This window comes from Bos indicus, chromosome 27, assembly GCF_029378745.1.
Source record: "Bos indicus isolate NIAB-ARS_2022 breed Sahiwal x Tharparkar chromosome 27, NIAB-ARS_B.indTharparkar_mat_pri_1.0, whole genome shotgun sequence".
Taxonomy (NCBI): Eukaryota; Metazoa; Chordata; class Mammalia; order Artiodactyla; family Bovidae; genus Bos; species Bos indicus.
Window position 1 is genome coordinate 16,529,333 of NC_091786.1, and position 25,995 is coordinate 16,555,327.

At 39.0% G+C, this 25,995-nt stretch overlaps 1 protein-coding gene across 5 annotated transcripts in view; it reads right to left on the reverse strand.

The window, feature by feature from the left end:
- The window catches only part of FAT1 (FAT atypical cadherin 1), a 125,665-nt gene that overhangs the window by 61,105 nt on the left and 38,565 nt on the right, over nt 1-25,995 (reverse strand). For all 5 annotated transcript variants that reach the window (XR_002180039.2, XM_070781738.1, XM_019953462.2 and 2 more), the window contains exon 3: nt 3,142-3,456. Coding sequence is in view for 4 of the 5 variants with exons in the window: in XM_070781738.1 (XP_070637839.1) it covers nt 3,142-3,456 (315 nt within the window). In the remaining variant the exon portion in view is untranslated. The remainder of the gene's footprint in view (nt 1-3,141; nt 3,457-25,995) is intronic.

Sequence of the window (25,995 nt, forward strand, 5' to 3'; positions counted from 1 at the left end):
TCCCTCTGCCATTAATAATTAAGCAACATGATTCTGGGACCCCAGGTGGTGTGATGGGTCAGCGCATCACAGGAACTTTCTTCTACCTGACTGTCTTCACCAGCTATCACAATCTGGCCCCCAGTGATCCTGACCAGCCTACTGAAAGTCAATCTGCTTTAAAAGTTCCAAGGCACATGTATCCTACGAGGCGTTACATTTGGACCCTGAAGATCATGCCCAAATTATCTGCTGAGTTGCGGAAACAGAAGAATCCAGAGGCAGACCTTGTGAGGCTGTATATTTACTATCTTCTTTTACAGTGCCCATGCTAACATATGGTTATTTCTAGACTTTTAGAGACTTAGGTGACTTGTAGAATGATCAGACATTTTTACGAACAACACTTTACTACATGCTTCACAACAAATAATCCTGAGTGCTAACTATAGTTATTCTCCACTGTTATCTGCCTTCAACTCATAAATAAATAAAACCTCTTGGGAATCTGCATGAATTTTTCCCCACTGTTTTATCAACAGGATCTGTATACCGCCCAAGGGTCTGGGAGCTAGCTGTGGACTCCGAAATGGGATTTCTTCTCCCCAAAGATAAGGAAGGGTTTTGAGGTTTCAGCAGACATCCCTTCCAAAGAGTTGTCAGAACAGACAGACTTAAAGGGAGTGGCGATGCCACATTAATCCCGTTTCTTCAAGACATAACACAACAGCAGCGTCATCATCATTTCAGAGGCTGCAGACAGATAACCAAGGTTTCAAGGCTCCCCACAGTAGCTCCAACTTATATAATTTCTCTCAGTTTCTTTCTCCTTCTCCTCAAATACACATTATGTCCAGACATACGGTATCTGCTCAGATATTCCAAAGGGCATATGTACAGCCTGCTTGCCTGTCTCTTCACAGAGGACTTAATCTAATCTACAAGAGAGATGATATAAAAAAAAGTGAAAACATTTTAAAATCTAACCAATCAAGCAACTGTTTAAAAGGGGTGGTTATGTTCCTGAATTACCACCTCGAGGCTGTGGATTCTAGACTTCTCAAGGTCTGTGACCAACCCCCGTTTCAAGCAAATAGTTTCTTGACTGTGAAATCATCCTCTGAAATTTTTATAAATATCTTATCTTTCTTCTTTTATATTTGACAGTGCATTCTAAATTTTTTAGCTCTTAGTTCTTTCATTTCCCCAAAAATGAGACTGAACTGACTTATGAGTAATGCAGTGAAACAGTATAAAAGACACTGCTTAAACAAGCCTTTAGTAACCAGAGGTATTGCTGATTCCAATCTTTCTGAAAAAGTAAAGTGAAATTGTTACTCACTCAGTCGAGTCCGACTCTTTGTGACCCCTCGGACTATAGCCTGCCAGGTTCCTCTGTCCATGGGGGTTCTCCAGGCAAGAATACTGGAGTGGGTTGCCATGCCCTTCTCCAGGGATCTTCCCAACCCAGGGATTGAACCTGGGTCTCTTGCACTACAGGTAGATTCTTTACTGTCTGAACCACCAGGGTGTTCTTGTACAATCTCTTAGTTCCAGCGCTTATTCTTGGGCTCAAGAAACCCTCCTGGCATCCTACTCCTAATACTTCCAAAAGCAAAGACCCTCAAGTCCTGTTTCTCTCCCACATAATTAAATTCTTATAGGGCTTAATCATTCTTAATCAGCTACTGGTTTTCTAACAATCCAAACCTCACTCTTAATCTCCATCAGAGGAACACATCGGAATTTGGCCAAAGAGCATGAGCATATTAATCTCAAGGCAAAAGTATAATCAAAAATCAATCTTGTTTACTTGTACTCATCAAGAAAGACAGTCTATAGGACAGGTTGGAATATGGTGACAAGAGGTTTGAAAACTAATTTTTTAACATACATTTTAAGACACAAAATATTACATACACACATGCTCCCTTATCAAGCGTCTTTCTACAGGCATTTCAGTACATGGATATTGAACTCAAGCTTCTCTCCACCTTAAAAACTGCTTCCTTTTAAGTTCAACAAAGTAAATTATAAAATAAGAACAGAACAACAACAAAAAAAAGAATAACAAAGACTGGCAAGGAAGCTGAGAATGCCTTCTTAATTCTGGTTTTTATATATTATTTCCTTGATATATCAAATAGACAACTCAAAAACTGAACAGGACAGTTCCCCCAAATAAGACACAAGAAGCAAAGTCCTGACAGAGGTATGTAAATTATAAATCTACTTCTTCATAATCTAGATTATGGAAACTAGATTCTATGGAAAGTACTGACTCACTGAACAGTCGAGGTCCAAAGGCTCACGACCTCCTTCAAGAGAAGTTTTATCTCCTGTGAAGGAACTGTTCTCTTGGTGTCATGCGGCAGTTCCTATTTAACTCTGATCAAGAAAGTCTGTAAACTCCACTTGCAAACTTTTCATGCATAAATGGTAGCTAACTTTTTACTACACAAAGGATAGCTCTGCTGAACCTCTGTGTATGTGAGATAGGATAAAGAGAACCAAGACTTAAGGAAAAAGTTGATGCACTGTCAAATGTAAAAGTTCAAACATTCGTAGTTTATAAGGACTTTGGAGTCAAGGAATTACCTTCTTAGAATGTTGGACATTCAGAGAAAAAAAATGGTCAGAAGGAAAATTTGATGTGTGAGTTCAAAACTTTGCTCCCAATTTGAAAATTACTGAATTCTGATCCTTTACTGCCTGCAGACACACAGCATTGCTCTATGGAAAAATTCCAAAACAACATTAAAAAAAAAAAAAAAAGTACTGTGAACTGTGAAATAAACTCTTTTGATAGTTTTCATAAAATGGAGAGTTTGGAAAATGCAGCAGCAGTAGAATCTGCAGTTAAGTTTAAAATACATTACTAAATTTAAGAGCTATTAACAAAACTACAATATTTGCTTTTTCACCTGTAAATGAAACTCTACTAAGAAGCAAAGTAGTTTTATAAAAGCAAATTGAAAGGAAAAAAAAAAATGGGGCTAAATTTTCATCAGAGAATAAAGGCTTGTCTTGAATAATTCTAAGGGAAAATGATTTATCAAAAATGAAAGAAAAGTGGCAAATAAAGAAATTTAATTCTTACATTTCCCCAAATCAAGAGCGTACAAGCATGAATATTTCATACATAATAGTATTAACACATACCTGTTTTAGAATTAATTGAAAAAAATCCCTGTGGATTTCCACTTGTGATTTTGTATGTCAGCTTGTCATCAGAGCTAGAGTCTGGATCAAATGCCTCGATCTGGACCACAGATACATCCTTGGGAGAGTTTTCCATTATTTCCGGATAATAAACAGGCTCTGACGTCTGCGGAGCGTTGTCATTCACATCCTCCACCTCTATGTAGACCTCTACAAAGGAGGACAGGGGCACCACGCCCTGATCAGATGCGTAGACTGTCAGCCAGTAATGAGAGGTCGACTCGCGGTCCAGCCGATCTGAAGTCTCTATGACACCTAGCGAAGGAAGAAGAAAAGCATGAAGCACGATGTCAACAACAATAACAACCTGTCTCCATGGTAAAGTGTCAGTCGACACGACAACTCTGACTTACGCAAGGCTCACAGCTAAGCCATCTTAAGCAAACTCTCTCACCTCTCTACATCTTGGTTTCCTCTTCTATACAATGGGATAACAACAGTATGTTGATTAAATGAACTAATACACTTACGGTGATCAGAATACAGCATTCGGCACATAATATCACTCTTATAGAAGTTTCTGTCATCATTAGTATTAGGTGCCAGGCACTATGTGGAGTGCTTTGCTTTACAAAAATTATCTGATTTAAGTCTCAAAACAGCCCAAAGAAATGAATGGGCAAATATGGTCTCTTACGTCCTGAAATCCTTCTGTTTCTTTTAATAGAATTGTGTTGCCTAAATAGATTGTGTTGCCTTAAACAAATAGCAACACAATCAAGATGCTACAAACATCAGTGCTCTCACCACGTTACAAGCTCCATAGGGGCAGACAGCCTCCGTGTCAAATACCAGTTTACCCAGCACATTACTGTTTATTATTTATATAACTATTTATTAAATGAATGAACAAGAATGAATGTATATCTTAACTGAACTTGGTACAGAATTGTCCTCATATGGACCCAAACTCGGACACAAGTCAACTAGTAAGAGGTAGAGCTATAAAATTACTAGGAAGACGGCTAGAATGTCTGTCTGAAATCACTCACAGGCTTACTTAGTCTCAGGATGATTAACAGCGGACATATCCATTTGTCTTGGGCACACCCCACCTTTTTATTCAATGGTGTAATCTTGTCATTTGGTTTTCCCAAAATACATCACTGCATTTTTTCTCTTATGCACTGTGTGTGTGTACTAGTCACTCACTCATGTCCGACTCTTTATGACCCATGGACTGTAGCCCACCAGGCTCTTCTGTCCACGGGACTCTCTGGGCATGAATACCGGAGTGGGCTGCCATATCCTTTTCCAGGGATCTTTCCATCTCAGGGACTGAACCTGGGTTTCCTGCACTGCGGGTGAATTCTTTACCATCTGAGCCACAGCAAAGAGCATCACTGTGAATTAATGCTACTTTTAGTGTTCAATATGATCCAGGTTGAATTTTGGAAATCCTGCAACTCTAGATGCAGAAGGCAATGGCACCCCACTCCAGTACTCTTGCCTGGAAAATCCCATGGACAGAGGAGCCTGGTAGGCTGTGGTCCATGGGGTCACTAAGAGTCTGACATGACTGAGCGACTTCCCTTTCACTTTTCACTTTCATGCACTGGAGAAGGAAATGGCAACCCACTCCAGTGGTCTTGCCTGGAGGATCCCAGGGACGGGGGAGCCTGGTGGGCTTCCGTTTATGGGGTCACACAGAGTCGGACATGACTGAAGCGACTTAGCACAACTCTAGAATCCCTAAAGTTTTCCATGGAATGCAAAATACTATAGAAAAAGTAACAAATATTAATTTAATCTGTGCTCAGAAATGAAGCAGTATTTATTTTGACCAAATATACATCTGGATTTCTTATTTTTTGATCACAATGTAAATTTATATATATGCTTATCTGAGGTTATTAATATAAAAAAAGACCTCCTTTATTTTACATGTTAAATAATTATATCTAACCCTTCCCCAAAGGTTACCAACTTATAAAGAGCAAACCTAAATATTAAAATGTGAAGTGGATTACCATAAAATGAATATGTATTGCTATTCAGAAGCATTACGACTACTGCTTCATTAATTCTTAGCAAACCCTCAAAATGGATCTCCTAAAACTATAGAACAAAGACTCAGAACTCTTAAATAAAAAAGGAGCTAGCTGGTGTCTGTGCAGCAGATAAGTCAAACATGTTTTCCTCTTTCTCTTGTCCAAACATGAGGCTATGCATACTGAATCTGTTCACTAAATTAGCAAAATTATATCTGTTTTTAGCCTGAAAGAAGAGCACCCTGTGTAACCGTGGGAAAGTAATCTTTTCCAGTTTTTCTTTTTTATCGCTCCCATCAATTGATAACAAAGGACATCGGGGAATAACTGAATGTCCTAAGAGGATTACATAAACAAATGAATGCACACATGCTTCTCATTTCTGCCCTGTCATGAAAATGCAACATAATTCACTTGGCAGGTGAAGCATTATTAGAAAATTTCAAGACAGGTACACGGTACTTGTACTCACCTCTTTTGAATGCTAATCCTCAACTAGTTCATTTTAAAAGCTGTGTCTCCCTCTCAACATCATTTGTAGGCATTTAATAACAATAATTAGGAAAAGGTTTGTCCGTCTTTACTATATATCAGGCACTATAACTATCTTACATGCATTATTTTATTCACTCCTTATATCTAATCTTCCCATATATGTGGTGTTATTATTCTCATTTTGTGAATGAAAATCTCAGATTAAAAGTGATGAGGCTTTCCCAGGGTCATAGGAAATGGCAGAGCTGGAGTTCCAACACCAGGAATCTCTGACTTCAGGTACCAACAAAATCCCATCAGTCTTACCATTAGTATGACAAAGGTGCAGCCAACCAAATTTACTGTGAAAACCCTGAAAAGACCGGTCAATGCTGTTCTGTCCTTTTTTTTGCAGATCAGTATTCAGAAGGAGTAAATTAAGTGTTCATTCATATACAATAGGTTTTTTTTTTTAGTGTCAGGGTAGAAGGAAAAAAGAGACAGAAAATGCAAATACATTACAAGATTTAAATCACAGACAAAAACAGCTATTGATTTTCCATCCAGTTCCACGTGGAGTCTGGTCTGAAAGCGTCCAGACTGCAGTGCGCATGTATGACACAGATGCTTCCGCTGGGAACTGCCCTCTCCCCCAATCAACCTAGCAACTGAGGGGGAGCCCACCTGTCTGCGCCTGACTGCTGAGCCACAGTCTGGAGGGAAGGTGTCAAGGTCCAGGGAATCGCCAGATATTACCATCAGTTCAAAGTGAGACACCAAAGCCGCTCCACTCAAATATGGGAGAAACTAAAATTGCGTGAATCAGCAATTAAACATGCCTAAGTGAGATACTCAGGTGTTCCTATTTCATGAATTCTTGGACTGATTATGTATATTTCATATAGTGACTTCTGAGATGTTCATGTTTTAATGTCTTTTATTAAATCCTTGTAAAAGAGCAAAATTACTAAAAAATAAGGTGAATTTTTAACTTCCAAAGGGAAAGGAGGGCATATGGAATAATCCCTTCTTCAAAAAAAAAAAAAAGCTTAGATAATAAAATGAGTAAATTTGCTATATTTATAATAATTTAATAGTATAAGGATTTACTGCATGTCAAGGACTTCATTAGGTGCTTACATGCATTAAATCATTTAAAGAACACAGGAATCATTTGATTTTCTTCCGAGCTTCACAAACGAGGAGGCAGAAGTTTAGATAAAGTAAGCAAATGGCCGTAGCCATAAGAGTGATTGAGAAGCACAGTGATTAAGGAGTCAGTCAACAATTAAAGAGCTGGAACTGAGATGTGAATGAGCCAGTCTGATTCCAGAACTTTGGCTCTTCACCATTAGGCTATCCTGTTATCATTAGCCACAGATTCATTGTCACACACACCACCACAGCAAGGGTGCTGGGTACCACGGACGTGGGTGGGGGCTGCCATGATGAGACTCCACAAGCAGTTTCCCACTGTGGAGGTAAGAGTCCTTCCCAAACTTAAAGGACAGTAAAGCAGAGAAGATTCCAGGGCTCTGCTTGGTCACAGAGGTCCAGGGTCCACTGCCTAAGCACTATTTTAATTGCAGATTCTAATTCGAACCACTATTCTGAAAGCATGGCGTAGGTGGGAATAGACCATACTTTGGCAGAGAAATTTTTGCAGAGGGTTTGTAAGAGTCCAGAGTGAGGTACCTCCTTAACCAGGGGCTCATCAGAATCTCGGTTATTCTTTATAGGCATCCTGGTTGCTGAGACAACCAACAAAGCAACTACTTAGAAATCTGGCCACAGCAGTTTTTATTCTTTCAGTCCTTACTCAGTTATTCCTTATTCCTTCAGTCATTATTCCAGCTCTTGTACACTTGTCACCATTCTCTCCCCCATCCTTCCTAGAGCCACAGCTAGCATGCATAGATGGCTCTCTTCTGTAACTCCAGTTATCTTAACTCATTCAAAAGAAACAAATTTTCAAAATTCCATCATGAAGACTTCTTCGTTGGTACCTTTTGCTGGAAGTGAATCGACCTACTGCGCTCATTCTCAAAACTAAACCCAGTCCCATTTTCCTCAGTCCACGATCTTCTACCAAACCAGCTTTCAATAACTCCTACTTTTCTGCACACTGGGTTATAAATTCACTTTTCCTGAAACAACCAACCAAAACTATAAATACCTAAACTCTGGTTTTAAAGAGATTTTTTTTTCAACACACTCCATTTTATTTGGCACATATATACATCCATACGCTGACTTCTAATGATTTCCCTCTTGTCTTCAAATACCTCCCTCTCTGTGCCTATTTTGTGTTCCTCTTTCACTTTCTGGGGGAGCAACAATGGCATGCACCGGCTGGATGATCTGTAAGCCTGGGCTGTGAGAGACAAAGAAGTGATAGCCCAGGGCTGCGGCAGAGCTCCCTGCAGCCAGACGAGATCATCCGAGACGTACCAGAAAAAGCCAGTGAGATGGCTATGGTGGAAATGACACCTTTCTCGTCGAAAGGTTACAGCGCACAAGCAGCAGGCAAGGTAAGGATGCTGCTGTGTGATTCGACACTGTGCATGCTGAGCACAGAAGACAAGTTCAGACAAGCTTGGTATATACGCACCATCCAGCAATGTTCTAAGAATCATTTATCAGCTTTAATGAAACACGACGGAAGCAAGAGATGGCTAGTTTCTCCAATCTCAAGAATACAAGGAAGGCATTTTCAGGGGGAGTTTGTTAAAAGCTGAAAAATTTGAAAGAAGCCGGAAATCTGGAGCTATTAAATAAAAATATTTATCATTCCTAACATACTCTCTAGGATTTCCAAACTACCACCAGATGTCACTATGGAAACTGATTTTAAATGTGCCTACAGTGGAAAAATAGAGCTGAAAGAAAAAATACAATGTAACTGTTCAAAGAGCTTGACCAATGTGGCTGAAAATACTGCTCACAGCAAAATTTCTTTCAAAAAGGTTTCATTCATGTCCATGTATTTAAACAGGCCCATGATTAGACAGGTACCGATGGCATCTTCCTTACACAGTCCAATTATTCAAAGGCTGTAGGGTACAGTGTTAGTTGCTCAAGTAAGTGGCCCAAAAGTAAATAAAAGTTTCCAAAAATAACTGCTTTCTGCTGCCCATCCCTGATGGCTGATGGCCTGTTAACTTGAACACTGGCCTTGGACAGGAACAGCCAGCAGTCTCCCCAGCTGCCACCAGTCAGCAAGATGCTTTCAACACAGCAATCTTTAAGGCAGAAATAAAATAATATGTAGTCACTATAGTGCCCAAAAGAATTCAACTGATTCAAATTCCCATGGCCAGAGAGTACCTTTTCTTCCTGGAATTTTCCTATTTTCTTGGTTTAACAGGTGTTGGCCCCATATCAAGTTCTAGTACCAAAGCTTTCAACAAAACCCTGCTATTTCAGCTTCTTTGGCTACTCCAGCTAAAAATTACTTACAATCAGCAACAATTTGGCAACATAAACTTGCAAACCCTACCCTCATCTCGGATATACCGTATCATCATACCTTTTTTTTTAACTTCTCTGCAACCAAGCTTATGGCAGCAATTGTATGAAAAGCTTCTTAGTCAACCACCAGAAAAACTTCAACTGTAATTTTTGATGATATTTTCCCTGGAGGCAACAAGGGGTTGACCCTTCTTTTCTCCATTTCTATAGTCTCATCATAAACAGAGTAACTCTTTTGGAACTAAATATTTTCTCAAATGTAAAAACAATACTCACTTAAAAAGAACAGCTGTCTTCTACAGACTAGAGATACAACAGCTATTCTTCTGCAGTTAATCTGCAAATGGTTACTCCATTTTTTTCTGCTCATTATGGAAAAATCAGAAGTCGCTCAATTGTCATATTAAATAGCAATGTGCTTAGTAATGTGCTACAAAGCATTCGTCTTTAAATTTAAAGAGTAAACGATAAGCTCTCTCCTAAAAACTAAATCTTTTGAGGGCATGGATTTGTTGCCTGTTTTGTTCAGGGCCTGGTAAATGGGTGCTTATTAAGGATGTGCTGAAAAACAGATGTTCATCAAAAAACAAGGTAAGTATGAAAAACAAGTCCCAAACCAGAGTAACTTAAGGAAATATGACGGCTAAAGGTCATGTGAGGTCCTGGGTAGGATCCTGGACCAGAAAAAGCACACTGGATAAAAACCAAGGAACTGAGTAACGGCCTTAGTCAACAAGAACGTATTGATATTAGTTCGTCAATTATAACAAATAGACAATAATAGGGGAAACTGTGTAGGGCAGGGGACCATATGGGAACTCTGTACTAGCTGCTCAACTTTTCTGTAAATCTACCAAATTTTTTCAAAAGACGTCCATCAGAGATAATGAATATGCAATGTTTCTTCTTTAAGTGATAAAAACTTTTCTGAATTTTCTTTTTAATCTCATTTTCATTAAACAAAAGATTCAGACTGATAATGTTATTAACATAACACCTTGAGAGATCCTGGAGTGTCCATAGGAAAATCCTTATTATGTTGGGCTAAAGATTTAAACAGCAATCCAATTATTTATCTGTTTACACTGTAACCTCTAAATTTACTGTAAATATAAGAAAGATCTGCTATCACTCAAGTTTTGCCTTGATAACATTAATGTGCAAAGGTGATAAAATGAGTTTCTTCATATAAAAAGCTCTATTTCTGAAATTTAACCACTCTTGAAAATGACTGCACCAATCTGACATGCAACAGTATCTAACAAATGAAAACTCTTTAGTTCTTTTAGAAACGTTAAATACAGTAGATCATAATATAAATATGTAACATGTATATATTTAATGTTCCTGCCTGTTTTTGCATTAGTTGGCAAAATTACATAGTTATTGCTGACTAAAATATAGCAACAAATGAGATAAGAGTCTGTTAAATTAAAGACATTTCAGATGCTAAAATGGCTATACAGTCCACCTAGGGAATGACACAGAAAAAATGCTTTTGGGAGTCAAATAAAAGTTTCATACTTCCTTTTACCTCAAGAATATAAGATATTATCATGTATTTTTACTGGCGTTGGTAAGTATAAAACATAAGGAAAATATAGAGAGAGTCATGTTTAATAGTCTTGCAGACAAAAATTCTCTGCCAAAAAAAAAAAAAAAATCTTATACTTCTAAAAAGAGAGTAATACACTTTCACTAAATGCTCAAGAGCACACAAATAGGATAAATATCCCATGCTTTTGATAAATTTAAAAAAGGGCAAAATGAGTCCACTAAGAAGCAACCCCCACAGGCCACGCAAGCCCCTATGCAGCACATCAGCATACAGCACAGTCCACTGTGTACCGCTCTGTCTTCTCATGGCTAAAAAGAGTAAGACCTGTCACAAAGGTGAACAACACGGTACCTACTGCGACCATGATCCAGTCTTCCAAAAGCAAGAGTTTGCCGTGTTATTTTGTGAGAAGCCATTTGAGACTAAGAACACAGCAAAGTCAAGTCAAGTGGTAATGGTGATATTATTATAAAACAGCAAATCCATCTATTATACAGAGTTCACGATATACCAGCTACGATTTCAAGTATTTCTCAAAGCTTTTCATCTTTACAGAAACTCTAAGAAGTGCGTTGTTAGTTAGTTTAATAGAGTTAAATAGAGAAGAGGAAACCATGTCTATTTCAGATGAGGAAACAATGTCAGCCACCTGCCCAAAGTCACACAATTAAGTTTATTCCTGGTGGAACCGGGGCTCAATCCCAAAGAGTCTGGCTCCAGCCATTCTGTTACACCTCTGAGTCTCTGGCTGTGTCCTCTGATTGGAGAAACGCACGAGGGAAATTCAACACAGCCTGCCATTTCCTGGCAAAGTCCTGTCTTCAACAGAATGCACAAATGCAGAGACTAGATGGAAAAAACTGGTTTTGTTGTTTTCCCAACATTTGGGGATCTGGGTAAAAGATCTGATGCTGCAAAAAACCTTGCTATTCTGTGTCATTAAAACATTAAGCATGTTTCATAGCATCAGGACAAAAAGGGGACGTGGCTAATTTATTACGGTACATATGACACAGCTTTAAAAAATGGTATGTCTATTATTTATAAGGAACAGTGTCAACAATATACAGATTGAGCAAAAATATAAATCTTTATAAAACTGTATATATAGAGTACAACCTTGATTTGGTTTAGTTATATTTCAAACACCAGAAGTACAAACACAGAAGTATATGCCCAGTGGGGGGACAGGGGGGAAAGTCCAGAATAAACACAGTGACAGAGGGACAATAAAGGAAAGCAATGAATTAAAAAAAAATTTAACTGTAAATTTCCCTAACCATGAATTTTAAGTCATATTTAAAATGCACACAATAAAAAGCCAAGTCAAACTTAAGTACCAACAGTCCTTTAAGAGTTTTGCCAGTATAACCTTCTTTCATTTTCTCTTTATAGCTTAGATATACTTTCATCTCTTTCATTTAATCTGAGTCAATGGATAACAACTGACAGCTTCAATGATTTAATATTCAAAAGTATTTATTAATATATATGAAACTACTTCCAGTGCCAGATCGAAGTACAACTTTATGAAACAAATTACATTACAATGAGAACTAAACAAACAAAAAAGACTTCTTAAAAGTCTTATTATATATAGGAAATTATATAATTATATTGCATTGAATTAGATCATAAGTTAACGATTAAAGGGAAAGCTTCTTATGCAGTAACTGTCAATCTGTTTTTTCATTATTTAGATTGCCTATTTAAATCATTTTAATTAAACTGTATATCTATCAATTCTTTCAATTAAAACTGCTGCAGTTTTAAAATCAGCTGAGGAAGCTTTTTGACTTGCCAAGTTACTAAAACGTATTAATTAAAGTTCATAATCAGATTTTAAGCATCATGTTTCAAGTCCAGGGATTGCTTTAGCTTTGCAAAGAGTCATTCCCATGGCAAGCCCTGCTAAATCATGTTTTTATGCTTTGTGGAAAATGGTTCCAAGTTCTGATTTCCATGTCAGAATCATTAATATTGTTAATGAGGGCTTCCATGGGTAAGCTCGTTTAAAGAGGATCATCCTTGGGTATCAAACGTATCATCTGAACACATACTGCTGCGATAAAACTACGTACACCAGCCAGTCTTGGGAGGGAGGGATTAAGAGCCAGAGGATGCAAGCGTATCACATTCCAACGGCACTGCTTCTAGCAGTTTGTTTCTCGTTTTAAAAGGTTTTCAATTCCAACGCAGATTACTTTTTCCACCTTATAGTTCTTGGATGCACACTCAGCATATGGTTTATATATGCCATTTTGTTGAATACTCACAATTATTCTGTAAGCTCAACGGCCTCTCCTCATCTTCCATAACACAGAGGGTTAGAGCTGAAAAATCACTGGACTAAGGTCATCATCATAGTACAGATTCATCAGTGAATTAATTAAAGAATTCCCTTACTCTTAGTCATCTAAGCACTTACATTCACTAACCTGTCTTAAGCCTCAAAAAGTTGAGTAAGTTGCCTTAAGTTACCCAACCAGTTGCAGAGCTGCTGCTAAGTTGCTTCAGTCGTGTCCGACTCTGTGCGACCCCACAGACGGCAGCCCACCAGGCTCCCCCATCCCTGGGATTCTCCAGGCAAGAACACTGGAGTGGGTTGCCATTTGCAGAGCAGAGAGAATCCAATGGCACCCCACTCCAGTACTCTTGCCTGGTAAACCCCATGGACGGAGGAGCCTGGTAGGCTGTAATCCATGGGGTCGCTAAGAGTCGGACACGACTGAGAGACTTCACTTTCACTTTTCACTTTCATGCATTGGAGAAGGAAATGGCAACCCACTCCAGTGTTCTTGCCTGGAGAATCCCAGGGATGGGGGAGCCTGGTGGGCTGCCGTCTATGGGGTCACACAGAGTCGGACATGACTGAAGCGACTTAGCAGCAGCAGCGGCAGAGAATCCAAAACCTGGCTGACTAGTCCACAGCTGAAACTCACAGCCACCAGGGGGCTCCCTTCTGCTTTTCCTGTTCTTACCGGGTGAAGAGATGTGATTTAACAGGCCCGGCCAACTCTTCAAGTCCCGGTTCTTTCCTCATAAGCCTGGGAAGGTGATCATGGGCTTTCCTGGTGGCTCAGTAGTAAAAAGAATCTGCCTGCCAATGCAGGAGATGCAGGTTTGATCCCTGGGTCAGGAAGAGCCCCTGGAGAAGGAAATGGCAACCCACCCCAGTATTCTTGCCTGGAGAATCCTATGAACAGAGGAGAGACTAGTTACAGTCCATGGGGTCACCAAGAGTTGGACATGACTTAGCGGCTAAACAGGAAAAAGGTGATCTTCATAAATCTATCACTACTGATGGAAATAAAAAATCAACACATCAAAAGTTTACCTCACCTGCCCATAGTGGGAGGAATGAAAAGAATTAAAGTATAAAGGATCGAACCCGTGTCTCTTGTGTCTTCTGCATTGGCAGATGGGTTCTTTACCAGCTGAGCCACCAGGGAAGCCCATAAACCCAACTAAATGTGGGCCAAATGGATCCCCACACAAAGTTCAAGGATCCCATGTGACTAAGTTTAGGATAAAAAAGGGAAAAGGATAGAAAAAACAATTCACACGATCCTGTATCCATCAAGTTAGTATATTTATCATGCCATCCTGTTACATAGAAGTGCAAACTTCATTTACATTAAATGAAGCATAAAGTTATAGGCATTGGAATACCACGCTAAGAATATCATAACTGAGTTAGTTGTGAATGTGCTGTTATTAATCTTAAAATATTGAGAGGTAGAGATGGAGTTCTAAATCTTAAAAGCAAGTTGTAAACATTTTGTGTCAGACAAAAACTGACTGCTTTAAGAAAACCCTCCTTTGGAAAAGAAATCTTGGTGACATCTTAATCCAGACTCCAGTACTCAATAAAACCTATACCAATATCCAATACTCCAATAACAGATTTAAAAAAGAAAACTGTACTCTACAATACTGGTTTCATCAGAAAGGATTTACTATCGTTTAAGGTGGCCTGGATCTTGCTAGAAATTACTCTGGAATCTGGTATTACTGATTTATACCTTCTTTCAGTCATTCAACAAACATACGGGTCCTAAAATGGCCAGGCCTAGAAAGAAGTACTAAAGAAACCAAGAACAGTCAAACAAATTATTATGGGGGAAGGTAGTTAAACAAAATAGTAATTTATTCCTTCAAACTGCCTTTTTCAGAAGGGCAATGTAGTATTTTAATGACTAGTTATCAGAACATTTATTTTCTATTATTTCTATCTCTTGCACAGAAGTCATGCAAATCCATTTTTAGGTTATCAGTGCCTGACTGAACTTTAGGATGCAACATGTAATATATGATTTTAAAAAATAAATTATAACATTAATTCCATTTTCTGAGAAAAGACAGAGAGAAGTTGTATATATACACTAAAACTGGTAGATTACAGGGTAAGTGAAATTTTTCTTCCTTGTGTTCTCATCTTCTAATTTTTCTATAAGAACTACATATGTGTTGCATAAAAATACTTCTTTTAGCCCACGTGTATAAAGGATTAATCCAAAGTGTATCAACTAGAACTTGAGAAATTTCAGAAATGTAAAAGCAACCTTTAAAAGTTAAGAGTGACTTCGAGGTTTTCTTAAGCCGGGTAACAACTGTCTGAAACACTTGTACTGCGAAGTGCGCTCCAACATGGAGAGGAAAAAGGGACTATTCAGTGATTCAAATGTCAGCTGAGAGGACTCTGCCTCATGCCAAACTCCTTAACGCACTCCCTTGCTAAAGAAGGAATGGAATGAGATTCCTCGGCTACAGTCAAGTATTACAGTGGCCACTGTATAAACACAGCTCTTTCCAAAAGAGACAGTTGTCTCCGAAGTCCTGGAAGGCACCGGGCTGGGAGAAGAGCAAGCGTTCCTTTTCCTCAAGTCTGTTTAGGTTTCTAGAAAACAGATTCTAAACACAGAAAACTGCAACTACTTTTCTTAAAATAAAACTTGAGACCCACATGCAGTTCAGCGACCCATACGCCATTCAGCTATGCAAAGGGTACATGTGTTTTACATGATCTGAATCCTAGTTGGAGAAAATAAAAATCCCTATACCGTATAAATCCCCCCCTTTCCTAGCTACTCCCAAACAGCATTTTTTTTTTTACTTTTGATCAGTGAATGAAACAAACCTGTTTCTCTATTAAATTCCATTTTAATAATAAAGCAGTTTTCAAATTCAAATTAATGTACAAATTGAAAAGCTATAATTTAGAGGTAATATTCAGCTACTCTTAATATCCAATATGCTGCCAAACCCCAGTCTCTAAAAGATCTCACAATGCAGGTGAAACTAACCTAGTTGCAAACTCACTCACCACCACTAATAAATTAGGATAAACTCTAGGTAAATTGTGTTTTATGCTAACAAATTAAATCAAACACCTATCAATAATGACCTAAACTCATTACAAGATTTGATTAAACCTTACTAAGAATACCAAGGCAAAACATCACTGTGTATTATACACAGTCCCCTCTCTAACTTCACCTATTTTCTGAATTCACATTTCTTTAAACGAAGAAAAGGTATTAGGAAGGGACTTCAACAGACCAGAAGATTCCTAATTTGAATTTTTTTTTTAATCACGAAAGATAGGGGAGGAATTATATAGTCTGCACTATGCTAAGCAAATAGGAAAACAAACTTCATGAAGTACTCTGAAACACTGGGAACAGTAATCCATTACCTTAGAGATGATGGAGACATAATTCTTACTGCAGACAATAATAGGCTATACAAGAGTAGATGGATGGGGTCTCAAATAGCTGTCATGTGTCTACACTAAAAAAACACTAAAGCAGAGAACTGAATTTGGGAAAACAATTAACTGTATAGAATAAATAACCACAGTAGTTCTCATAATATTTTTTTTTCTTAACTTCATCTGAGACCAAAGTTGTTCTTTAAAAAAGTAGTAATGAACATTTCATTAACAAGTGAAATATTTTCTTCTCTAGTTCTCCCAACCATTGCTAAAAAGGGCGGGGGGGGAGACAATAGAAGATACAGACTATGAAAATAAGCACAGGGATATCATGTAGCCATGCTGCTGCTGCTGCTAAGTCGCTTCAGTCGTGTCCGACTCTGTGCGACCCCATAGACGGAAGCCCACCAGGCTCCCCCGGCCCTGGGATTCTCCAGGCAAGAACACTGGAGTGGGTGGCCATTTCCTTCTCCAATGCATGAAAGTAAAAAGTGAAAGTGAAGTCACTCAGTCACGTCCAACTCTAGCGACCGACCTCATGGACTGCAGCCCACGTAGCCATAGATATTAGAAAAGTATATACAATCTAATTAGAAGAAATAGTCAAAATTGCACAACAATTAATTACAGCATTCTGTTGTTCAGTCTCTCAGTCGTGTCCACGTCCTTGCAACTCCATGGACGGCACACCAGGCTTCCCTTGTCTTTCAGTCTCCTGGAATTTGCTCAAAGTCATGTCCACTGAGTCAGTGATGCCATTCAACCATCGCATACTACTTGTAATTAACTAGTAAAACAGTTACTGAAACGTCTCAGAGATGATATAAAAATATAAATAAATACAAATAAAACCTTCTTGATGAAAGGTACAACCGACCAAAAGTACAAAACACTAAAAACACATCTTCCTTAATAGTTAAGTAAATGGTAATCTAATAAAATGGAAGTTTTTCACATTTTGTTTTGAAAATTATCTTTACTTTCCAAAATTCTCCCCCCACCCCGCCCCTGCCACCAAAACTAAATACAAATTCAAAATGCAAAGGGGAAAAAAAAAAGCATGAGACATAAACATTACTGGCATTTCTAAAAAACCTCAACGATTTCTAGCACATGACAGGATATCAGATAAGTTCAAAGGAAGGAGGCCAGATGTTCTCTTATCAACTCTATCATTTTTAAAATGATTTTTAAAAAAGAGATTCAATCCTAAACTCCTGGATAGATTTGTCTCTTCATCCAACCATTCACGAAAGAAGTAGTAAAGCAATCATATCTTTTCCAGTTATTTTACTTTTTGGTTGGTTTGCTATAACAAGCTATTTGTTAAAATCTGAAAAAATTTATAAATGATCACTTTATAATTTGGTAACTTCTCAAGCATAACTCACAGATCCCGTAAGCTAATCCATTTACTTCTAACAATATCAATTAATGGAAAGAATACATGTTATTTCCCAAATGATCTAAGTACCAAATCAGAAAAACAAAATAATTGTGTTTGTAAATTTAGTCTCAACTAAATATTCAAGGAATTTTAAAGATGCTCACTTGACTAGCATATTCTGAAATAATGCTGGCATAGCCATGGCTTTAATTATTGTCTTTAAAAGAGAAATATAACCCAACAGACTAACCTAATCTGTTCAAAAGAAATTGCAAGGGGTCAGAATAAAAGACTGAGATTCCTTTAGCAGAACTGATGTTTTCCAAAAGGGAAAAACAGCTAATTCAAAGATTCAACGACGAGAACTCATAACCATGAGATCTGAATTATATTTGTGACTATTGATGATACCATAATAAATCATTTAACATGCTTCCATAAAGCAGTCATTTCTGCAGTGTTTCTCTCCTCCTCATCTACCACTTTTCCCTGGGCCCTCAACCCCCACTCCTCTGGAGGAAAACATAATGGGATCCATACTCCCATATACCTCTACAAAGGCACAGGGAAGCAGCTGATCTCCTAAGTAAACAGCATTTTATGAAGTTTCGTGGTACTTAATTACTTTTTATGAAGTTTCGTGGTACTTAGTTACTTTCAACCATCAAACTAGATAAAATAAAGAACTAAAAAACAAGTGATAAAAATCATCTAATTCAACCCTCTAACTTCACAGATGAGGGAGCCGTGATCGAGAGATACAAGACGTGTCATTAGGCTGCAGAGCTTGAATCAAAGCCCTAAGTGGAACCCCATCTCCTGAGATTCCAACCTACCTTCAAGAGCAGTACCTAGCAGAGAAATGAAGGGCTGTCTTAGCCCAAATTCCAGTGGGAGTGAAATGAGGCTTCGTGTTTGTGGGAGAGATGACTGGTATCAGGAATAGTAAGCATCAGTGGCACAATCTCAAGGTTAACCACTAGAGAGCTCAAAATACTCCTGGCCCGACCTTACCTCGCTCTCCACGACTCTCACCTAATCACACTTGCCAATCACTGATGAAGGGTATTACTCATTTCAGAACTGGAGAGGGCAACGGGATTTTCAGAAAATGTAGGCTCTGTTCTTCAAATCCATCACTCTGAAGCACATTAGTCTTCAAGAAATATAATCAATCATTCTTACAGTGTCCTTGTTAACGGTCCCAACTCTGCACTTCAATAAATGTGTGACTGATGGTTATTTATTACTGTCAGTGCCTCAGTTTCCTCACATATAAAATGGGGAGAATAGATGTGTTTCAAGGATTACTTGATTAGTATTAAAAAATACAGGCAATAACTACTACTAAGTCCATACTGATGCTTAAGAAGCTAAAGCAGAGCCAAGATTTAGGAAGATTCTTATAGAGCTGAAATGTGAATGTGAAAGTCACTCAGTCATGTTTTTGTGACTTCATGGACTATACAGTCCATTGAATTCTCTAGTCCAGAATACTAGAGTGGGTAGCCTTTCCCCTCTCCAGGGGATCTTCCCAACCCAGGGATCGAGCCCAGGTTTCCCGCATTGCGGGCAGATTCTTTACCAGCTGAGCCACAAAGGAAGCCCAAGAATACTGGAGTGGGTAGCCTCTCCCTTCTCCAGGGGATCTTCCCAACCCAGGAATTGAACAGGGGTCTCCTGCTTTGCAGGCGGATTCTTTACCAACTGAGCTATCCGGGAAGCCCAAAGTTGCTTGGTCGTGTCCAACTCTTTGAGGCCCCGTGGACTATACAGTCCATGGAATTCTCCAGGCCAGAATACTGGAGTGAGTAGCTGTTCCCTTCTCCAGGCATGACACCTTAATCCCTAACTTTGTACTTTACAAGGATGCTACCATTACTTCAGAGACAAACTAAAGAACAGAAACCACATTATATTGAAGTAGTGTTTGAAGCAAAATATTAGAATCACTTGAAGACCAGGTGACTAAACCACTCTGAGTGTCCTGAATGGGATACTGCAGAGCAGGGGACTAGTAGATTGCTGTGTCCACACTTTACACAGAGGCACGTAAGTCAGTTGTTTCACTGTCGGTACAAAAAAATATGTTAAATGTTTGCATCCAGACTGCAGAAGTGGTCACTGAGGCCTGTTATAAACCCTCTCCCAGAACCCCAATAAAGGACAGAGTTACTTTTAGAAGATGCTATACAGTCTCATTTCAAATATGATGTGATTATCAAAACTAGAAAAAAAATCAAATTAGAACACTTGATTACTAAAAAAAATTTGAAGACTAAACTATATATTATAGTTAATCCCTTTGTCATCAAAGGGTATAAAACTGTTAGTACTGGAGATAAGGAACATTAGAGGATTTCTTTATCTAAGTTAAGAGCTGGGTACAGGAAGATGAAGCAGAACCCTCCCAAGATTCTTTTCAAAGCTTCATTAATTTTACTTCTACACTGCAAAAAATTGTTGCTGTTGTTATTTAGTCACTAAGTTGTATCTGACTCTTTTGCAACCCCACGGACTATAGCCCACCAGGCTCCTTTGTTGATGGGATTTCCCAGGCAAAAATACTAGAGTGGATAGCCATTTCCTTCTCCAGGGGATCTTCCCCTCCAGGGGATTGAACCTGTGTCTCCTGTATCAGCAGGTGGATTCTTTACTGCTGAGCCACCAGGAGAAGCCCTAAAGTGTCTCTAATTCAGACTTTTTACAATGTATAAGCACAAAGAAAAACTTCTTTGAAATTAAAAACTTGCTTCTGAAAGAAATCAGCTGAGTTTTAATGATATTTTTTAACTTGTTAGAACAGCAATCTTATTTCAAAGGTTTATATCCAAGAGAAAAGTCTATTACCAAAGAGGAAAATTGATTTGGCACACCATCAAAACCGAAAGCAGCCTTTTTCTTCTTTTCCTCCTTGACACCAGTGATTACCAGCTATCACAGAGGTCCTCAAGGAGCCAGGCGTAAAGCCTGGACTGGCATAAGAATTCACAGTGGGACTTCCAAAGGGTAGAGCAGCAGGTGGCATGGAAAAAAGAAACCTCAGCAGCAAACTGGGAGGGCAGGCAAGCTGGACCTCTGCTGGGTGAGTCAGGGCCACACCCTGCTCTGGCCTGAAGGTGCATCCCAGCAGTCACCTCCAGCCATGTTATCTTCTTTGTGAAAAGACAAACTTTTGAAAGACTTTTTAAATTACATAATTTTTTTTATAAGGTCTCAATTGAACTTCTCAGATGGTAAAGTATCTGCCATCAATGAAGGAGACCTGAATTCGATTCCTGGGCTGGGAAGATCCCTTGGAGAAGGAAATGGCCAGCAACTCTGGTATTCTTGCCTGGAGAATCCCATGGACAGAGGAGACTGGTGTGCTACTGTACCTGGGGTCAAAGGAGTCAGACACATTGATCAAGTAACACACACACACACACACGCTCACGCACACACAGACTGACCCTTCATGCAGATGCACTAGATCCAGGCCCAGACTAAGGTTCCGCTGTACGGTGTGTTTAGGGCTTCTCTGCCTGACACCATGAAATGAGTGATGAGTGCTTGAGGAAGGCCAGGCCTGCGGCTGTGCGAGGGAGAGAGTGCTTGTGTAAATTTCCTGTTGGCTCCCAGACAAGACTCACCCGCTACTGTGCTTCTCACCTAGAAGGCACCTGCATTCCACACCTGTACATTTCCAGGCACAGAAAGTGGAACTGATATTTGGCCCACTTTCAGCAGAATGAAATCACGAAGAAACTTCTTTAGAAAACTTCAAATAATTACCAAGCATTTTCCCGAGCAATCAACATCCTTTCACAAGTGAATGATCACAGGTTAATCATTAACTTTTGAGGGGAGAAGGGGTAACTGGGGTGGGGGGAGAGGGGGAGGAGGGGATAATTGGAAAAAAAAAATTACAGGTCCCATTACCCCACTAATATTAGAGGCAGCACAGTGAAACACTTTCAGGCAAATCATCTGTATATGGCAATAAAACGAAACAAAAACTCAAATTAAAAAAAAAAAACAAACCTTTTGGATAGGGTACAGTATTAAATAAAAGAGGTGTGGTTTCCGTTTACTATTCTGAGTTTTGACTAACCGAAAATATTGATCTCTTATTATTTTTGGCAACTTCTTTTATGTCCAGAGTCAAGTCATGAATTTTAGGAATGCAGCAGGCAAGCTCCACTTGTGCATGAAATACTGTATCTAAGAGGATGAAAGACCAGTGCCCTAATCCCCTGGGCAAGAAAGGTAAGTATAGAGCCCGGGTCTCAAAGCCAGAAATGACGGAGGAGTCACCGAGAAGCACATTCCTGTCTTATCTGGCTCGACTTTGATTCACCTCACCTTGCTTTCAACACAGGAAGGGCAGTCCAAGGGCATTCTCCTCAGATCAAACACAGCATTCGGAACCAGCAGAGGCAGACAAGTGAACTCTTCTCAGGGGGAAAGGAAGGACAAGCCTGGCATTTCATGAATGGATAAGCTGTAATGAAGCATTTTGGTCTGTGTCCTTACATAAAATTTCAAAGAGCTGCTAGAATATGGGACTGCAACACAAAGCGTTAACCACTGCAAGAGAGGCAGTTAGCCGCAGAGTTAAACACCCACGTTTTTTAGTAAGAACGTCAAATACACGAAGACCTGCAATTTCCTATTTCAGAGGAAAAATCTGCAAAAAGATTTCCTTAAAATCACAGATTTTGCAACCAGCAAATAACGGCCTGGCTTCAGTGCCTCCAGCTATTCCTTAGGTGACGATTACACAGTCAACATTAAAAAAAAAAAAAAATCCAGTTAACTTTTCTTTTGAACACAACTTCTTTAGCTTTTTGAAGCATTTAGCTAGTAACTTTCCAGCCAGTAACATTTAGCCAGTATAAGGCTTTCTACACATAGGATTCTGTGACAGTAACAGAAATCTGCTTTCCAGAAAGCCAACACACACTTAGTTACTTACGCCATGAAGACTTCGGGGTAACATTTACCTTAGACTATTTTATTTGCTTCAAATTAGGTAAGAAACATTATTCTCTCGAATTAAAAAACACTGGCAGACTGGATTCTCTGATCCATTTGGCAGGTTGCTTGGTAACTTATCCAAGTCCATTTTGAAGCGGGCTTCCCAGGTGGCAAGAGTGGTGAAGAAACTGCCTGCCAACGCAGGAGGCATAAGGGACAGGAGTTCGATCCCTGGGTTGGAAAGATCCCCGGGAGAAGCGCAGGGCAACCCGCTCCAGTATCCTTGCCTAGAGAATCACGTGGACAGAGGAGCCTGGCGGACTATGGTCCATAGGGTTGCAAATAGTTGAACACACTGAGGCAACTCAGCATGCACACACGTCCATTTCAAAACACCCAGGCTGTGGGAATCTGCTGTAAGGAAGTCTGCTTCCCTTGATGAAACAGAATGCAATGTACCCTCCCCCACCCAAAAAACCTACTAAAATAAATGAATCAACCTCAGATCCCTACTCTACCTCCGTTGACTCTCTGACTCACTTACGACAATCCCTGAAGCTAGAATTCAAATACATACAGGAAGGAAGCATTGGGAAATACAGCCCCAAAGAGCTGCAATCAACCAACTGTTCCATTAAAAGAGACAACTACTGTCTGGTTTAGAAAAATAATGGAATTTTTACTTCCAGATGATTAAAGATGCATCCATTCGGTATTGTCGCCTTTAGAACAAGTCCCCCACAATGCATAAGGCATCGTGCACATAACTATTTGTGAATTTTCTCCACCTAAATTCTGAAGAAACCACGTAGAGACTTTTTGCTCTGCATACTTCCTCCTATCTTTATCATTTCATTGGTAAATTAGACTCTAAAAGGCACTCGTTATGATTTACTGCCATTGTAGGTATGCAACAGGAAGCTAACAAAAAACAGACATTTGTGGATTTCCAAATGAGTGTTCTTTTTTCCAAGGGCTCAATAAAATCACCTCGGCATATTTAAATCAATGTAGTAACCTCATAACATCCAGATCTAATCTGTTTAAACGCAGTACTCTGCCTCAATTACAAATCTAATGTTAATATTTTATTCTCAGGTCGACTGCCTAAGTCATTATCTCAAAACTTTGGTTTTCTAAAAACCTATTCTTCACACAATTCTCTTTGAACAGAGCCCTGTGTCTTTTATCAGCGTCAAGAGCTGTTCCCAGGTACTTAATTTGAGTTAATAGCTGTCAAGGAATTGCTTGTTGCCTGATAACAGAGCTTGGATAATCTGTTCTCATATCATCCCATGAATAAGTTAATTTGTTTTAATTCGATCCCTGTGCTGCTGAGTATATATCAACTATGGATGTGTGTTAGTGAATTAATTTACAAGGACCACTTAGGGAAGGAAGAGAGAAGAACTTGTATTCTTGGTTTTAACAGCAAAAGAACAGTTTTTATTTGAAAAGCCTCACAACAGCTAACATTAGAAATTCATACTAAACATATGCTTTTTTTTTTAAACTTTACATAACTGTATTAGTTTTGCCAAATATCAAAATGAATCCGCCACAGGTATACATGTGTTCCCCAAAACAGATCAAGTGAAATAAAAAGTAAGGTCTCATTTTAGAGTTATTTCCCACCCTACCCACCCACAAAGGAACTTTAGTACACAGCAGACATACATTAAAAAAAAAAAAAAAAAAGCAGCATTAAGATGCCACTGGGGAGAAAGAGCTTTTTAAAAAAAGTTGAATTAAATCAGAGGACAGTCTCCAAAAGTTTGCTTGTAAAAATCAGAATCTTCAAACGCATCACCAGAAATACAGCCACAAAATAATAATCACCATTTCAATTATGATAGTTCCTTGAATGAAGTAAGTTTTTTTGACTAACAATATTGGCATCTTTTGGGTTTTTGCTTTGAAACCCAAATTGTCAGTGGCAGCCAGAATGCAGAGAGAGGAACTGTCTTAAATTGCTGATGAAGCTTTCATTTCTAGATAAGTATGTGGCAATTTGTTTTGTATCAAAAAGTTTTTAAAATTTTTATTTCCTCTGACCTAGTAATTCCACTTTCTGCAATCCATGCTAGGGCAACAGAGAAACAATACACACACAAGAAAGTAATTTAAAAGTATTTAAAAACTGGGTATTGTTATACATATCACCATTAACCTCTGTGATGGCATACTATTTTACCAAGAATCAAGTTCTTTAAGAATATTTAAAAATCATAAAAGGATATGAATATTGAAAGAAAGTCAACAAAGCGATATGTACGATGTAAATTAACTCTTTAAAAAACCCAGCACTTGGAGTTATATAGGGATGTATGTACACAAGTTAGGAAAACATTTCAGTGATGCTCTAAAGAGCAGAACCTTAAGAGTTTTTTCTTTATAATAGCCTACATTTTCCCAGAGCTCTACAATGGTTATATATTTCTTTCTTTTAATTGGAAAATAAAGCTCATTTTAAAAATGCAAGTGGTTCCCTGCCAACTTTGCCCAAATGCTACGGAGAGTCAACTCTTCAAAGAAAATAATCAATATTATGTAATCATTTTCAAACTCCCCTTTCAAGACCTTTAAAGGGAACTTTTAAAGCTAACAGAAACCGCAAGCAGGAAATAAATTTGCAACTGAACAGATGCACCCCCAGAGATGGGACGAGATGCACCTTCAGTGGCTTGGGGAACAATTTCCTTTTATTGTTCCTTCGCTCCCAAGTGCTTTTCAATGCCTGAAGAAGTTAATAGGTCCTTAATAAGGACTCGGCTCCCAGAACCGATTCCTGTTCATAAGGTAATCTGGAGACCCGCATGTGGCCCTTTCACACGGGCTTTAGCAAATTTCCTGCCGTGAGGTGGCCCCAGGGCAACTCTGTTTTCCTGTGACCTAATCAATAGGGCCCGAGCAGGACAATCCCTCCAATCTACAGTCCTGAAGAGGGGCGGGAGGAGAGCTCAAGCTTTATTAAGGAATGCTATTTACCTGTCACAGTGATGGCTCACCCCGCAGGGGTTAAAAAAAAAAAACCCCAAACTCCAGCTGCTTCAGCAGATTCCCAGCCAGCAGCCAACACAAAATAAACATATTTACTTAAGCTTCATTCATAACTTTTGATGTGAGACTGCTGAAGCCCCAAAGGAAACAGGTAGATCTGTGAGATCCCAGGCCAGCAGTTGAGGTACATACAGCCAGCAAGTTTTAATGGTCTGTCCATTCAGATGCCCTAAAGAGG